General features: G+C 26.9%; 2 protein-coding genes across 2 annotated transcripts; one reads left to right on the forward strand and one right to left on the reverse strand.

Moving 5' to 3' along the window:
* Positions 1-6,646: 6,646 nt before the first annotated feature.
* On the reverse strand, positions 6,647-11,725 carry LOC112683255 (thioredoxin reductase 1, mitochondrial). Its single transcript, XM_025554178.1, has 9 exons — positions 11,509-11,725; positions 9,921-10,141; positions 9,687-9,811; positions 9,392-9,621; positions 9,103-9,320; positions 8,871-9,044; positions 7,832-8,020; positions 7,038-7,207; positions 6,647-6,924 (listed from the first exon to the last, which is right to left on the reverse strand). The coding sequence occupies exons 1-9, from the start codon at positions 11,525-11,527 to the stop codon at positions 6,795-6,797; spliced, it is 1,476 nt and encodes a 491-aa protein (XP_025409963.1). The 5' UTR covers positions 11,528-11,725; the 3' UTR covers positions 6,647-6,794.
* On the forward strand, positions 11,252-18,238 carry LOC112683256 (C-factor). The gene is made up of 5 exons (XM_025554179.1): positions 11,252-11,494; positions 14,837-14,885; positions 16,740-16,930; positions 17,015-17,161; positions 18,014-18,238. The coding sequence occupies exons 1-5, from the start codon at positions 11,294-11,296 to the stop codon at positions 18,236-18,238; spliced, it is 813 nt and encodes a 270-aa protein (XP_025409964.1). The 5' UTR covers positions 11,252-11,293.
* The last annotated feature ends 331 nt before the right edge of the window (positions 18,239-18,569 follow it).

Consider the following 18,569-nt stretch of genomic DNA (forward strand, 5'->3'; position numbering starts at 1 on the left):
GATTCCTATTTTTGGATTTATGCGTATAACTTTAAGAAAATTCGTCTATCATGGATATACGCTAACTAATCATTCGTACATAATAGATATACGCAGGCTTCTAATTTTTCATCACCACAAGGCATACATTATACAACAACAGTATAGAATTGATTAATATTATATACTATAGCCACTATCCAAAAATAGCCTTGTGCCCGCATAAACTTCGATTAAATTTCCCCCGACTTCAGGTATTTGCGGTGACGGTCGGAAACTGCCGAGCGTCTACATATTGTAATATCAGAATTTAAACAATACCGGTGGACGCGTGCGATATTGTATTGTCGATCGGATATTATAATTTTTAAAAATACATCAGCAGTCAAAAAGTTCTATTTATAAATTTATCACAATATTAACAGATCTGTCTACGATGTTTTGGATAGATTGTGATTATTAATTATTATATTGTTGTCAGTTTGTCACTTAGTATTTATTCGTCACATGTTTGTGTAAATTATTTTAAATTAATATTTAAATATTATTACACATAATAAAACATTAGGTTTCATGAAAATAATTATTAACATAAATTTAAGGTTTCATTTATAATAAATACCTATGAGTTAATTAAAATAAGTTTAAAATTTAGAATTCCATAACAGGCGTGAATCCAAGGGGACTAAGGGGGCGCGCGCCCACTTCAAATCCCAAAAAATACTTTCGTTGAAATGTACACCCCCCCCCCCCATCGTAGGAAAAAAGTCTGGCGGGGGTATATCCCACCTCTCCATTATATTATGTAATTTTGAGTTTAGGTAGGTGTAACATTTTTTTTAAGGGGTTTAGCCCCCTCCCCTCCCACCAATAAACGCTTATGTGCTGAGCGTATACCATAGAAAAAAATTACGAATACACCACTGTTTACATATAAAGATATATCATATTTTGGTACTATGTTATTACCATCATTTAGTTGTTAATTGTTTTTTGTTTATTCAAATAAGTGGATTTAAAATTTAAATACAATGAAACGTAATAATTCTGGATCATTATTAAATTATATTAAAGTTGGGTCACACACCACGCCTGCAGAAGTCCAAAAACAATTAGTTGCTATAGATAATTCATCGGCATTAATGATGCTACAAATAGCTCATAAAATCAGTGCTCTACTTGAGGGGGGACGGAGTACCCCTTCTAATTTTTAGAAATGTTAGCGTCCCCCTACTATTAATACATTATAATTATAACATTTAATAAGTTTTGGGGACGCAATTTTTTTTTTAAGCAGAGTCCCCCTTCTTTAATTTTGCCAAATCCAGCACTGCATCAAATTAATGTAATGTTCAACTAAAAAGGAATAAATAAATAAATAAGCTCGCGAAAAACCAACGATGTATACTTGAATAGTTGTACGACAATACTAGTTAATCTACTAAATAAATAATAAAATGAAAGTGGAATTTGTTAACGCAAAGATACCTGCGGTTTGCGATAAACTAAATTGTATCGATAAAAATGTATTATCTAGACGTTTCCGGTATCCTACACAGTACACAGTTTCAACTAACGACGTCGTGACGATAATAATAGACAACAAAGGTTTCTCCCGGGGCCCGGAATGATAGGTATAAATATAATATAATATTATGTTATACCTAATGTTTCATTCCATATACTATAGTTGATAATTTTTTTTTATAGTAATTTAAAATCAAATGTCAATTGTCAATAAACCTAATAAAATTATCAAAATGTTTGGGGCTAGCCATTCGGGAGGGGGGGGGGGGGCTAAAGCCCATTGGCCACCCCCTTGGGTGCGCCCTTGACCAGATGGGAGGTACAAGAATCAGATTGATCATATACTGATCATCAACAGGTTCAAAAATAGTATAACTCATGTAAAAACATTAAGAGGAGCTGACGCAGACTCCGACCATCTTTTGGTAGGTATTTGGATAAGAGTTGAATTCAAGAAACAATACAGACACAAGTTAAATACTATAGATAGAAACGATATTGAGAAATTAGAGAAAGTTAATATACAGAAAGATTATAGAAGAAGAATCTGCGAAACTCTTAAAGTACAACAAATAACAAACAGAGAAGATGTGAATGAAATGTGGATCAAAATTAGAAATGCTATACAACAAACTGCAAAAATAACAATAAGAATAAAGAAAAAGAGGAAAAAACCCTGGTTTAACAAAATATGTGAAGACGCAGTACAGATGAGAAGGATAGCCCGGAAGAAATGGCTGAAAGTCACGAACAATGAAGAGAGGACTGAGGATTTCAGTATACGAAAAAAAGAAGTTCATAATATAATAAGATACGAAAAAAGAAAATATATCCAAAACATTATGAAAGATGCAGAACAAGATTTTAGGCTAAATAGAACCCGGGATATGTATAAGAGAGTAAATGGCATAAAAGGAGATTTCAAAAAGAAAGAACGTTTTCTCAAGGATGATGATGGAATGTTAATAACTGCAGAAAAAGATATAGTTGAAAAATGGAGAAAGTATTTTGACAAACTACTAAACTGTGAGGAATCAATCGAAAAGTTCCCCTTTAATATTGAGAACATAAATACACAAGAATGCCCATACCCTACATAGGAGGAAATAAAGGTACGAGTGCATAGATTAAAAAATCACAAATCCCCAGGGGAGGATTGTGTTCAAGCAGAACTCCTAAAAAAGGGAGGAGATGTTATACGGGGAATCTAGCAAGTGATTAGTAGAGTATGGTAAACAGAGAAACTTCCAGATGATTGGAAATTGGCGGTACCTAGTATGCCCAATTCACAAAAAAGGAGATAAACAAGATTGCAATAACTACCGCAGAATATCCTTACTCAATGTTGCGTATAAATTATTCTCGAATTGTTTTAGACAGAATGAAAGAAAAAGCGGATCAAATAATAGGGCAGTATCAAGGAGGTTTTAGAGCTAACAGATCCACGACGGACCAGATGTTCATAATTAGGCAATTGTAGCAAAAATCTTGGGAGTTTGATAAAGAGATTCATACACTTTTCGTGGACTTCAAGAAAGCGTATGATAGTATCCATCAAGACTCTTTTTCGGGGGAAAATTTCGGAGGGGGGTCTAACATTATTATTTAATACAATTTATAGTTAATTAACTATATTCATCGATAAAATGTTTCTACTTTCGAAAATTTCGGGGGGGGGGGGGAGTCTGGACCTCTGGTTTTACTCAAAAATACTAATGTAATTCATTGTGTTGTAATAAATACAATTATTGAAAACGATGAAACCGAAAATTAAATTATCCCAGTAATTTTGATAAAAAATAATTTTATAGTTTTTTTTCGCCAATTTTGAAATTTTGGCGGAACACTTTAGCCAAATTCATGGAGCACCAGTGTTCCGCTTAACACCGGTTAAGAACCACTGATCTAATTTAAGACCAAGGTATTTGACTGTAGTGGAGAAAGGAATTAAAACTCCGTTTAGAGTAACTTCTGATGAAGGAGTAAGTCTCAAAGTAAAGGCAGTGTGAGTAAATTTAATAGGGTTTATTTTAAATTGCCATTTGATGTACCAGTCCTCCATAGAATCCAGATGAGTTTGAAGATTTTTTGATGCTAAGATTGGATCATCATCCATAGATAATACCTTATCATTAGCATAGTCTGCTACGAAGGCCTTAGAGAGAGAAACCCGAGCCAGAGGTGTATATCTTAATTTTTTCTGCAGTGTTCATTAAATTCTTATCAATAATTGTTTAATTTTTAATAATATGTAGTTCCTAATTTCCGGGCCCTCTCAATAATTCCGCTCCCGGGGGATCTTCCCTTCCCCTTCTCGTCAGGCCTGTCTGCCACTGATGATATTTAGTGTAACTGGTTGATCAGATACAAATATGAATGGGAGATAGAATTCCACCCTGTATATTTAATTTTTTTTTTTGCTCTAATACGCGGTCTACATTCATATATGTACTCCGCATACAAGAACAGCACCTGTAATAAAACTACTTAATTCATTTCATATACTATCGGTTCCTAACCTGGGGTGCGCAAGATGATCTTATGAGGCACGTAAAAAATGTTTGAATAATGACGGAAAAATTTGAATTTAGTTTATTTAAAGAGATTCGTTTAGAAAATAGACATATGCTGGACTGGCGAGAACATGAGAACTCCGGGGGCCGATTTGTTTCAAGCCGTCTTTTTTTCCCCTTGTTTGGTTAAGATACATATAGGTAAATATCATTACATAATGTAAAAATATTAACATTATAACATTATATTATATTATGGTAATTTTTTTATTTAAAAATGTTTAGAGTAGGTAGTTTTGTAAAAAAGAGATCAAGTTGTAATGAGGGATACAATCTAGCAAAATATTAGGCTTAGGGATATGGAAAAAAAATATTGAGGATCGCTGACATAGGTACACTATCAAAATGTTTATGCAAATTGTTCAATCGTAAACGGAGGATTAAACTTAACACGCAGCATTTCAGCGGAATCCATTCACCAACCAATCTCAGGAACAGCGTCAGTTACGATTTAGCTACTTTAAAAATAGTCTGGATTGTGCATGAAAGAATGAAACACAACTGTCTCTGAAACTATTGGCCTATTTTTTTGATAACTTTTTTTTGTCATTCATAATTTTTACTTTGTCCATGACTATTAATTTTGAGTACAAATAAAAGTATCATCAATACATTACCATAACTTAGTGTTGCTTAAATTATATTTTTATCTCATTTTTCATAAAAAAGTTTTACCTATGATCACTGATGTGTAAAGGTACGGTTTCCAAGCTGCGGCTGGCCGCAACGTTCAGCCGTAACGACTAAACGTTGCGTGCCGACTGGTTTCCTAAATACGACTAGACGTTGCGGCCGGAGTTCATTTTACCCTAATATTGTGTAGAGTACAGACATGTTTTTTGGTAAATAATTTATTTATTATACTAGTTTTGTTGTTAATTGTTAACAAAGTATAGTGATGGAAGAAGTTATTGATAATATAATATAATATCTTTATGTATTCGTGGGAGCTATCATACAATACGGATTGCTTTTCAACTTCTTCCACCAAAACTTCATCATTGTTCGACGAAAATGTAGATTTTGACATAGTTTTTAATTAAAATGCAAAAAATACAATAAAACACTATACGACTCACGCAATGTACTACTACCAGACCACTATAGCCGCGAGCCGTAACAGCTATTTAAATCACGCAATCGTCGATCGCACGTTGGAAACCACGCTCCGCAATTTTAAATAGCACAGTCAGATTACGTGTGCCGTTGCGGCCAGCCGCAGCTTGGAAACCGTACCTTAAGTCTATTGTACTGGATAATATACCATAATAAAAAAATATAAGAATAATTTGATGTTGAGGCATAATTAAATTAGCCCAGGAAATAGTTTAGAAAAACAATTAGTAATACATTGGCCAAAAGAAATATGCTGATTTTATTACGATCAATAATATTGGAAGAGTTGAGTAGTATTATTGATACATTTTGATAATAAACTTAGGAATATTGAACAATTTTAGATATTTAATTTTTCGCTTTACAATTTTCTCTTAAGTTAGAAAAGCTATCAAAATATTAAATTAGGTATTTGTTTGTCTAATTAATGAGTTATTTAATTTAAAATATATTAATTGTTTTAATATGCTACTAAACAATATAAGATAATTCAATAAGTTTGTAATTAGTCAAAAAGAATGAATTTAAAAAAAAATTTTATTATATTAACGATTTATATACATTTTGAAATACGTCATCGCAATCTACCAAAGCAATGGTTAACCTAATACTACTGCAACTACAGATTATGTTGATGTTACAATTAAATATTTTTCATTTCTATTATTTTTCAAGTTGTAAATTTGTACTTTCAGGCAATACATTTTTTGATAATAAAATTATGAATCATTTTTATTCTTAATAGTTTTTATTTAATTTTGGAACAACAAATTAAATGTTTCATTTCTTCTATCAATTCTTTAAATTTCTTTGTTTAGTTATGTTTTAATATTTTATATTATATAATTTATGAAGTTAACTTGAAACCAATTAATCTAATGTTTAAGTAGAACAATGTATTTTGTATGATTAATATTTATCCTCCTTTTTTGTAATATTTATTATTTTTATAATTTTGAATAAGTCAATGTATTTAGTTTAGGATACATAAAAATAATTAAAAAATATTATTATTATTAAGTTTTAGAGTTAAAAACAGTGAGTATTCTGTATATTAAATATATATATACATTTTATACATTGCCAGAAAAGTTTCAATATTCTATAAAAAAAAAAAAAAATAATAATAATAATAATATGAATTGTCCTATCCAGATTTTTATAACTTTTTGAATATTATATTAATTATATTAATAATAATATAAAAATAATAAATAATAATAAGTCAACAAAAAAATACACGCTTTAATCGAGTTATTAAAGAACTAAACCTAATAAATAATTAATTTAATTCAGTAAATTTTTTATAACTCCATCAAAAATATTGCACTAACTTGCTTAAAATTATTTATAGTCCTCCAATTATAAGATAATTTTATTTTTGTAAATAACTTTTATTAATATAGTTATAAATATTAAAAGATAATAATAATTAAGAATATTATATGGTAAAATATTGAAATAAAATTTATTGCGTTTAATGGATACAAATACATATACTATAATTAATTGTTAATACCTTTACCACAGGAATGATTTGAATGAAAAACTACTATTATTATTTTTTGTTTATTATGCACTCCACGAAAAAAAAAAAGATTAACTACAACAACTTTGTGGGGTAGGATCATCGCCAGATCGTTTGGTAATACCTACTCTAGTAAATTCTTCAGATATTGTAGGGTGAATACCTACAGTATTCTTTAGATGTTCAAAAGTTAATCCAGCCCTGTTAAAAATATATCACATACAAAATGAATATACAAATAATACATACATGCATATATATATATATATATATATATATATATATATATATATATATATAAAATCTATACTTACTTTATAGCTGCAGCATAACCTTGTATAACTTCACCTGCTTGAGGGCCAATAAAATGCATACCCAAAACTTTTTGTGGAGCTTCTAACAGAGTTATTACTTTTAAATAACAATTTTTGACATTTTTTTGCGGAATAAAAAACTCTGTAGGTTTGTAATATGCATGATACACCTAAATAATTAAACAATATAATATTTATAAAAATATGGAGCCTAGGTTACCACATAAAAATATAAATAAAATTATAGGAAGTAAAAGAATAAATATAATATTAGAACCATATAAAAATTAAAAAAAAAAAAATCACAACTAATTGACTAGACAACTTTCTTAATAATACATAATATCTATACATACATTTGAAAGTTAAAGAAGTTCTAATGAATTGATCTCAAATACATTTATTCAAATAATCTATTTATTTGAATTTTAAAATTAATTATTTAATTAACAATTAATATAATTATAGTAAAAAAATTAGCAATATTACCAAATTAATGAAAAGGGATGATTGTTGATGACATTATTATTCTTTTCAAGGAAAAAAAAATTAAGTGTAAGTAATTGATGTAATATGAGTAAAGGACACAATATAGAAAAAAATATGTTTCAATTAATATATACTACAATAAAAAAATATTTAAAAAAGTGTTGTGAGCCATATGCAGACCTTTTTGTACCCTAAATTATACAAATCAGTTTCACAATAATTATAATTCAAACAGGTTTATAAATAATTGCAATAAGAATGATTTACCTAAGAATGAGGTGTATATTCATAAATATGCAACTTACTTCAATATTATCCTCAGTATATCTTTTAATTGCTTCTTCTTCTGTAAGACCAACACAGCCATATTCAAGAGGAGAAAAAACGGTTGTAGCAATATCATCATAATCCATTAATTCTTGACTGCCACCATACAAACGCCTAGCTAATAGTTTTCCAGCTTGAATTGCTACAGGTGTTAACTCAGGTCTTTCCTTATCATTGAAAAATAAAGTGAACATTGAATAGTATTGAAATGTATTACATACAATAAATAATTATAAGAAAGAACAATTTAGCAGAAACTTAGTGTCATATTTTCATTATTTAGGTGAAACTCTATAATTTTAAATATATGTAATAAATATATTACAAGCACATTTTTTTTTTAAAAAAAAATATTAGTAGTTTAAGATTATTTCTTTTTTGAGTAATATGCAAAAAAAATGGAGCATGTTATTTGTTGGCATATGGATATGTCTTAATCTGTAAATGTAGCAGATAAAGAGCTTAAATTTGTAATTTTCATAATTTTTTTCAATTATTTGGAAAACCTTAGAGCGAATAAAAAAAATGACCCCTTAAAGCAGCGGTTCCTAATGGTTCCTAATGTGTGCCGCGGCGCCCTGGGGCGCCGCGTCGTCATGAAATATTATCGGGTCTAAAATTTTCCTTATGATTAGTCATACTATGGCTTGGAAAAGGGCATCCTGAAAAAACCTTAGATTAAAAAGGGTGCCTTGAATCTAAAAAGTTTGGGAAGCACTACCTTAAAGTATACTTACAAGATAATATTTGATAACCAAAACCACCCTTCCATTTGATGATTGGAGTAAGTCTTCTAGTAAAATTGTAATTATACACATAAAAAAACACCCATACAATAGTAAAATTAATACAATCTAGTCTTACTCCAAATTTAAAAATCATCAGAAAACCAATAAAACGTTTGAAATATAAAAATAGATATGAATTAGATGGTACTAGTGGTTTTAAGTATTATTTTATTTGACTTTCATATTGATTATTTAAGTAATATATTTAATTTATATGCCCAATACTTACATGCAATACATCACCAACTGCATAGATATTGGGAATATTGGTCTGTTCATTTTGAACAATAAATTTACCAGACTCTGGATGAGTATGTAATCCAATAACAGATGATTTTAATTCATCCGAGAGAGGTCTACGTCCAGTAGCTACAAGAACTGTGTCAAATTCTCCTTGCCCATCCTAAAACAAAATTTATATAACAAATGTTGTAATTCATTAGTTCATAATAGTTACTTACTTCATCACCAGTCCACGTTACTAATAATTTACCATTTGGTTTCTTGGATACTTCGACAGGTTTCTTTCCAATGAAAAATCTTACACCTTTACTTTCCATTTCAGCTTGAACTAATTTTACCATATCTCTATCAAAACCTCTAAGAACCATAGACCGTACCATAACAGTTGCTTCATATCCCAAACCTTTTAAAAACCCTGCACATTCTAATCCAATGTCTAAAAAGTTAAATTAAATAAATGTAGGTATTATGTAGTAAATACTAAATAAAAAGTATAATATTACTTACATCCAGCTCCAATAACTAAAGTATTTCCAGGTGGGGTAGGTAGTGAAAATAAATCATCACTAGTAATACAATACTCTTTACATCCTGGAAAATCAGGATACCTTGGACGACCACCAACAGCTATTAAAATATCTTTAGCTGTTAATCTTCGTTCTTTTCCACCTTTCATCTTTGCTACAACTGTATGTTTATCTTCAAATACACCATGTCCATTGACATATTCAATTTTTCTGTAAAAATCATTGATAATGAATTAATTATTTGAAATTTGAAAGAAATTATTAATAATAAATACTTGTCTCTTAATTGAACTCGTGTAACCCAATTAACAGATTTAATATGATTTTGTACAGAATCCACTAAAGTTCCCCAATCAAAAGAAATGGAATCTGGTACATTCCATCCATAACTACGAGCTTCCTATAATTATTATTATTAATTATACATAAAATCAATTTTAAAAACATAAAATTAAGAACTTAAACAAAGTAAAAAATTGGAATAAATATAAATGTAATTATTGACTTACATGAATTGATTCACCTAATAATGCAGCTTGATGCATTAGTTTTTTAGGTATACAACCCACATTTACACAAGTACCACCTATGCCCCATGTAGTTCCTTGCTCTGATGGGATAACAAAATCTAAAACAACAACTTTTTTCCCAAAACTTGTTGCTTCTTTAGCACAAGCTAAACCACCAGATCCTCCGCCTATTACTAAAAGATCAAAATCATATTGGGTACCTAAAATATAAACATAAATTACAAAATATACATATTTAAGATTATATATTCTCATAAACTAAAATTTTATTGTAATTCATTACTAATGTATATCATATTTTAATAATATACATTTCATTATTAGCAATATAATATTACATATTTCTTGTAAAAAAATTTAAATTTGTACATTTTTTTACCGACAGGAGAGGCAATACACTTTTTATTATTATTAATTTACCATATAATTTATAGTCAACATATTAATTTTGTTTAATTGAGGTATATCATTTAGGTCATGTTGTTTAAAATTATGTTTATAATTTGTTTTTTAATAACACATTTTTAAAGAATTTTTGGATAAAAAAATATATTTTATCAAAAGACTGCAATGAAGTATATTTAAAACTTATAATAATATTACTATACATTATGTAATATGTTTTGGAGTTTTTATATTTAATATATAGGATGAAAATATTTTATTTTATAATAAATATAATCTAATCATATGAAACATATATCAAAACAATAAACATGAATCATATTTTTCATTTTATGTATGATTTATATGATTAAAATAGATTTACATCGTAGTAAATCTATTTGACTCATATAAGTTATACACAGAATATAACAAATTTGAGTAATGTTACTATGTAATATATTAGTCATGAATTGATGAGTCACACAAGGAAAAGTACAAGAATCACAGATTTCAAAGCAAAATATTTGCATTTAAATTAATATTAAAAAAAATGTACATTATTAAAAATAATGAATATAACACATCATGTTACATAATCTGAATTTTGTTGCCATACAGTATCATAATATTTAATAGCGTTTAAATAATAGTTTTAACTATTTACATACTCAATTTTCTTAATAAGTAATTTTTATTGCTTACTAATGACTTTACATCTACAATATTTTGAAAAATTTTAGTTGATAAGGAACGAGCTAAAAACATTTTAAAAAAAATTTTATATTTACGACGAAAATTAAAACTAGTTATTATGTAATAACTAGTTCATTGACAATAAAAATTTCTAAATGAATAATGACGGAAATGTATGCTTGATAAGAAACATGATTTATCAGTGCGGGAAGTTATTTTCAAAAATCCAAGAGAAAAATACTATCATGAACATTATGTAACTTTGGTATGGAATGGTTTCCATTTTATGGTTACCTATTGTAAGCACAAGTTATATTTTATTCATTCAATCGGCGAAAAACAAGATGTGTTCAATATTAGTCACTGGAGCAAATAGAGGAATAGGTCTAGGATTGGTGAAACATTTGTTAACAAATCAATCGTTTAAGGTGGATAATGTATTCGCGACATGCAGAGATAAAGGAAAAGCTAAGGTAATTATACTCACTAGGTTCAACAGGAGCCATTATAAAATTATTGTATTGACGTATAAAAACTAGTAAAAAAATTCTTTTTAATTTTTATAAATATTAATATAAAAATTGTAAACAATAACACAATTAAATTAGACGAAAATGGAATATTAATTAAGAATTGAATTGTTAATCAGTTACCAATTACGAGTACTGACTACTGAGTGTAGAGTAAAAGAGTGTATATTTCCAATGAAATGAAACCGAATAAAGGAAATACCTTGATGTTATTCATCGTCATTATCTAACGATGACTTGGAACTAACAATGATAACGCTCATGGAGGAAATTTTATAAGTGGGAAATTTAAATTATGCCTGCATAAAAAACATTTTTTTTAATCTTGAAATTGTTTTAAAACGATAAACATAGAAAATATAGTATTTAGATCGGTAGTATGTTGTTTTTAAGTATATGTTATATCTTTTACATAGATATTATTCTATAAAATATTTTTATTATATTATATTTTTATTTTAATCTATGTACAATTTTTTTCAATATTATTTAAAATTCCTAATGGGTAATTATTGAATACAATTATAATTGTATTCAATTTAAAAGTATACTAGGCGGTGGATAAAAACATGTCACCGCGCATACTTTTCCCACTACTAGTTAGTTTTTACCATGGTTTTTCTATTCACCTACCCATATCTTTGACCATATATTTCCTTAATTACATTCACACGTCGAGTACCTATATACAAACCGATTTATTCTTGAATAGAGTATAATCTGTTCCTTATGAACAAAGATAAGAATTTTCTTATCCTTTTTATTCCAATTATTGATGTTTGTTAACCGGCATCACGAGAGCACCCAGTTAATACTAGTACATTTTAGGATATTCGACGCTATTTTTTCCGTTGTGCTTTTCGTCATGTATGATTGGTCCCATAAATTGATATTAAAGTTTTTGAAGTTATACCAAAATGAACCCGTTGTATGGAACATGAAGCATTCGTACTACAAGGACAGGAAATAAATCAACATGCATGGGTTCGATTATGCGGAAAACTAGTATGTTTAGTAACCGAGTTAATGAAAAAAAAAGGGCTCGCTAATAGCTAAATTTAAGAGCCATTTGCGTAAAAATAAAAAGTTTCAGTCAGATCAGGAGCCAATGAAAATTATATTTACAAGCCCATATGATTTGTTTATGAATATATATTAAGTATTTTCTAACACTAGTTTATGAATGCCAGACTACTGTAAACCGAAGTACTGACACAAAAATATGAGTGCCTGTAACCCGAGAATGTACTGCGTACCTACACTCGCGTTTTTTCGCCTAATGTGTACAGCGTGCACTCGAGTTTCCTCTATTAGCTTAAATTCTCGCCGAGACTGTTTCTCTCCCCGCATTACCATTAAATATTGTTTAAAATAAAGTTTGCCATTTTTATTTCCATTGAAATAATTCGGTGTTATTGGTTAAACCCTCGCTTTTCCTTTCATATTTTTATTTATTTTTTTATAATTTTGTCAATATTATTTGAATTGCCTGATAATTACTCTTCTTTATTTTTATCATTAAATTATATCTTTTTATTTGTAAAGCTGTCGTTCATTGTATTTTTATATGGTTATTGAGTCATTGTTAATATTAAAGTTTTTTTTTATTGGTTTCATTTATTTGTAGTCCTACTCACAAAGATTAGGTATATATACAGTTAAATATAGTTTATAGTTTTTAGTTAATTCATTTTTGCATTCTAATATCAGTGGATCCAGTGCTTAATTTGGGGGGGGGGGGCAGAAGTGGAAAAAAATGTACAGCATTAGTTTAGTTCAATATTAGTCTAAAGTTAGAAGCTAGTAACTTCTTGGAGTTTACATGTTTTTCAATAATCATTCAAAACATAACTAAGTTTTGACATTTGTTTCATAGTCATACAAGATTATTTACAAATTTTAGTTGCATATTTTACATATTTAACTTTTTTTAATATTTAAATGCATATTAGACCAATTTTGATACAAACATGCAAGTTTTAAAAATATTTAATAAGAAATTATAGAGACAATTATATGTTACTACAAGTTTTTTTTACTATTAAATTAAAATGAATTAAACTAAATTAAAATTTTTATATATATATATGAGACCTGGTTTAAATTTTTAAATAAACCATTTAGCAAAAACCAATATTTATTAAATAATTTAAAGTATAAAGTTTAAACAACAAATTCTAAACGCCGCTTCTTATTTGCGAAGTGGTCTATCACTGTGAACATGAGATTTCATAATGTTTACATTTTACACAACAAACGCGCGTATAGAAATCAATGAAACTCTTGGAAAATTGAAAAATGAATATCTGGCGGCAACAATAGACTTTGGCCTTGGGTGGGTGGCAAATGCCCCTTTGCTCCCCTGGGTCCGCCGCTACCTAATATATATATATATGTTATATAATTAAATATTTATATTCAGACCATATTCCAAAACTTCATGAAATTAACCACTTTATTTCTTATAATATATTAAAATTGAGGCTTGAGTATTTCTAAAAAATTTTACTATTTACGTTACCATCACTGTTACGTCATTTATGTTTCTTACATGTATTTTAGGTTAATATTTATTTGATTTTAATTACTAAGTTATTACAATTCCAAAAACCAGTTATAAGACCTTGTGCGTTACATAGATTACATAGATTCTGTTGCGCAATAAACATATACCTATTTAAAAATTAAGATGAAACTTTAAAATAATCGAAATTTGAAATAAAAAATATTTTAAAATATCCATACATTTTTGACTTTCCTAGAAGGCAAAACTAAAAAGTTAGTTGAAAACTACATTATAATTATTTACAAAAATAATAAAATCTATATAATTTATATAATTCCTTTCAATATTAAATAGAAAATAATATGGTAGATCTAAGACATTAAAAAAAAAATTGAAGTTTTGAAGTTTAAATAGTTTTTTTGTATTATTTTGAAGAACTAAATAGGAATCTAGAACAAAATAATCTGACTAATGTTCGCAACAACGCAAAAATGGCACAACAACCGGTCTGGATGGTGATATCTAACATTGAAACCCAAAAAGGGCCCCATCACAGGCGTCAATTTACGTAAATCTAATAGGGTATTTTTAGCGTGAAAAAATTGTATAGCACGTTTAATGATAGGTAAGTAGTAAGTAACCTGTATTGAAAAAAAAATAACTATGAATAGTTTAATAGTTTTAGGGCTTCAGACTTACCTTATCATAGGGGCCCTAAGATCTTAGTTGCGGCACTTATAAGTTCATTATGTTATGAATTAATTTTTCATATTTTTTAGGAGTTAATGCAATTGGAAAGTAATTCACAACTTCACATTCTGGAAGCAGGTAAATAATTTAACTATTTCTATAAATAAGTAGATTTATTTTGAATTAATAATTTTTATAAAAATAATGATAGCATACTTAAATTTATAATTTATTTTAACTTTTTTTTATTACATCCTCCTCGAGTTTGAAATTATTATTCTTTTTCTTATTAATCATTATTCTTAAACTATTTCTAAATTAATATTATCAATAAAAAAAATAATTAATATGTTATATTTATTGTCTATAAACAATATTGTTTTATTCTTGTAACAAGTAGTTGCATTAATTGTAGTTAAAAATATAATATCAATATAGGTACTTTAAATGTTAATACATAAATAGATATAGTAATATTAATTATGAAAAAGTGCGATAAATATAAAAATGTTTTTTTATTTATAATATAATTAATAACCATAAGATATTATATAATAATTAATTCTTAAAACTATATTATGACACATCATTGTGACTATAAAATGATTTCCCTATTCTTTTACATAGGCATACATTATGAGATATTTTTAAAAAAATGACTGCTTTATCACCTATTTATTTACATAGATGTAGGTAATTGATCATATGTACTTGAGATGGTATTCCATTTTGTTTTATTTTTATTTACCTTTTTCCCTAATTTCCTTTAAAAATTATTTTTTCTTGCACTATATCTATTGACTTCATATATATAAATATAGTTAAATTTCAAGTCAATGAATTCTACAAAAAAAATTAGACATTTTTCCTTCTTTAGGGGTTTGTTGATATTTTTGGATAAACTAAGACCTCCTTCTTTTAATTGTGTGTATGATCATGCCTCCATATCATATATAACTCAGTTCTATCATTACTAGATGTTTAAATCGGTTATTCTAGTTTTTATTAATTCTTCAATAATTTTTGTTCTATTTTCTCCAATTAATGTCACTTTCTGCATTTTCCATGACTTATGAACACAGCTCAAAATTTGCAGCTGTATATGATTTAACATTATTATTTTATGTTACAATAACATGTTTCTATACGTTTACCATACCTTTAAGTTCATGTAGTGTTCATGTTAATGTATGTATAATTATAACACTCCAGTAATTCATTAAAATGAACTTCTAGTAGAACAATGTTTTTTTTAAAGTTTATGTTGTGGAATATACATTATTATATAGTATATATTTATTATTAAATATATTTAATATAATTATTATGTTTATATTAGTATATATTTATACATTTTGTGAAATTGTAAAATCGTTAGTCTAAATTAACTAAAATTATCATTAACTGTGAATCTAAAATGTAATCCTTAATTTTGAATAATAGCATTTTGTGTACCCTACTTTTTTGTATAACCTACTTGTATTGGTTATAATATGTTTAGTTGTTTAACATATAGCTATCTCTAATAATTTGCTTTGAAATTCATGTCATACTGTTTAAAGTTGATTGTATTGTTTATTTTTTCCTATATTTTGACTTTTTTCCAAACTTTCATTCTTTGGAAATTTATATAAACATATGTAGTTTAAATTAATTAAACTGAAGCATTTGATAAATTTAATCATGAAATATAATTTAAAATTAAAATTATTTGGTTTTTAATCAGATACATATAGTTAAATTCTAACTAATCTATGCAATTTTTTGTTTTTTAAAATCATTATATTTATGTTTTTTTGTAAAGTAATTTTAATTAAAGATATATTTTACAATCATTTTTTTAAATTATTTCTCGATAAAAAATACTCTAGGAAGTAATAAAATTATTTTATATTTTACTTTTGTTTATTATTGTTTTATTAGTTTAAATATTGTATTATTTGTATTTATAATGTAAGATTTATTAAGGTTTTTTTATTTAAATTATTTTAGATCTTATTGATCATGGTTCATTTTTCAATTTGGCTTCTCAAGTTTCAAATATCGTGAAGGATAATGGTCTTAATGTTTTAATTAACAACGCTGGAATATCATCAAAATTTACTAGGATTGGTTTAGTAAAATCTGAAGATTTATTAAACCATTTTAAAATAAATACTATTGGTCCTATAATGCTCACACAGGTTATATACTCAAAAGTTAAATGTTTTAATTGGTATTTATAAATATATAATTTAAATAATTATTTCATTTACGCATTTTCTTAGGCATTATTACCATTAATGAAATTAGCTTCAGAAAAAAATCAATCATCTACTGGTGTAAATAAAGCTGTAATTGTTAACATGAGTTCAATTTTGGGTTCCATCACATTGAATGATCAAGGTGGATTTTATCCATATAGAACAAGCAAAGTAATTTTATCATGATATTAGAATTTTAATAAGTGTTTTCTAAAAGTCAACTACATTAAATGGATCTATTGGAATGATATGGAATGATATGAAATGTATTAATAATTAATATCAAATTTAATTCTAAATTTATTTAGTATTAAATAATTTAACGTACAAATTGTTCTAATAGTTGTCTTAACTTCTGCTAGATCCATTTAATGTATCTAACGAAATAAATAATATACTTATTTACGGTTTTTATGCTATAAGTTATAATTCTTACACAAATTTAAGTAAAAATTAGCAGTAGTTTAAATTACAATAATGTGTAAATCTCATTTTAATAAATAGGGGTAAAAATGTTAAGTCTGAATAACTCTAGAACAATTATTTTCAGAATTACCATAAAAATACTGAAAATCCTGTTAATTTTACCATTGTTTTTTTAAATTGCTATAAATTGGTCAATTTTGGACTTAGGAAGTTGGTTAAGCTACTAAAATTCATTAAAAAAATTAGTCAAAAGGTAATTAGTGGTTTAAATAGGTTGTTACCATTTAAGAAAAAAAAATTATAATGTGCATGTATTATTAAGTTATGTCTAATTAAGTTTAAAAAATTCAAAGATCATAAAAATATGTATTTTTATGTATCTAATAAAAACCAACTAAAAAACAGATTTTAAATTGTAAAATTTTACACAAAGATATTGAGTGTCCTCAATTAGCATTTATACACTATATACTTAGGTATCTATTATTGTAACACTTATTTTTACCATGATAGTAGTTATAAGTAAATAAAAAAATAATTAATAAAGTTTTCAATCATGTGACTAAATTAATTTTTTCTATTGTTTTACTTTATTAGGCTGCTATAAATGTGGCCACAAAATCATTGAGTGTCGATCTTAAGAATAATGGAATACTGACCGTGAGCATTCATCCAGGATGGGTCAAAACTACAATGGGTGGTCCAAATGCACCAATTGAAGTTGAACAGTCTGTCAATGGCATCTGCACATTTTTAAAAAATATTAACAAATCACATAATGGAGGATTTTATGATTTTGAAGGAAAATTACTTCCTTGGTAAAAAGTAAAAATGAATGTAAATTATAGTGTTATAGATTTAAAAAGTATTTAACTATTGATATATTACTTTTAGATTTTTAATTTGGAAATAATATGTTAATAAATATAAAATTAATTTTATTTATAATTTTTCATTTCGTGTTATAAGTTTTGAATTAATTAATAAATTTGAAGAATCTTTTAATTTCATAGTTTTATAAATTATATTTTATGATTTCCCCAGAAAAAGTTTTAAGTACCTATAACTGCCTTTACACAGGGCCGGTTATAAGCTTAAGCTATATAGGCTGCAGTCTATGGGCCCACACCACAACAGAACTTTTACCATACAT

Source organism: Sipha flava, unplaced genomic scaffold (genome assembly GCF_003268045.1).
Source record: "Sipha flava isolate LNK unplaced genomic scaffold, YSA_version1 222_pilon_pilon, whole genome shotgun sequence".
Classification (NCBI taxonomy): Eukaryota; Metazoa; Arthropoda; class Insecta; order Hemiptera; family Aphididae; genus Sipha; species Sipha flava.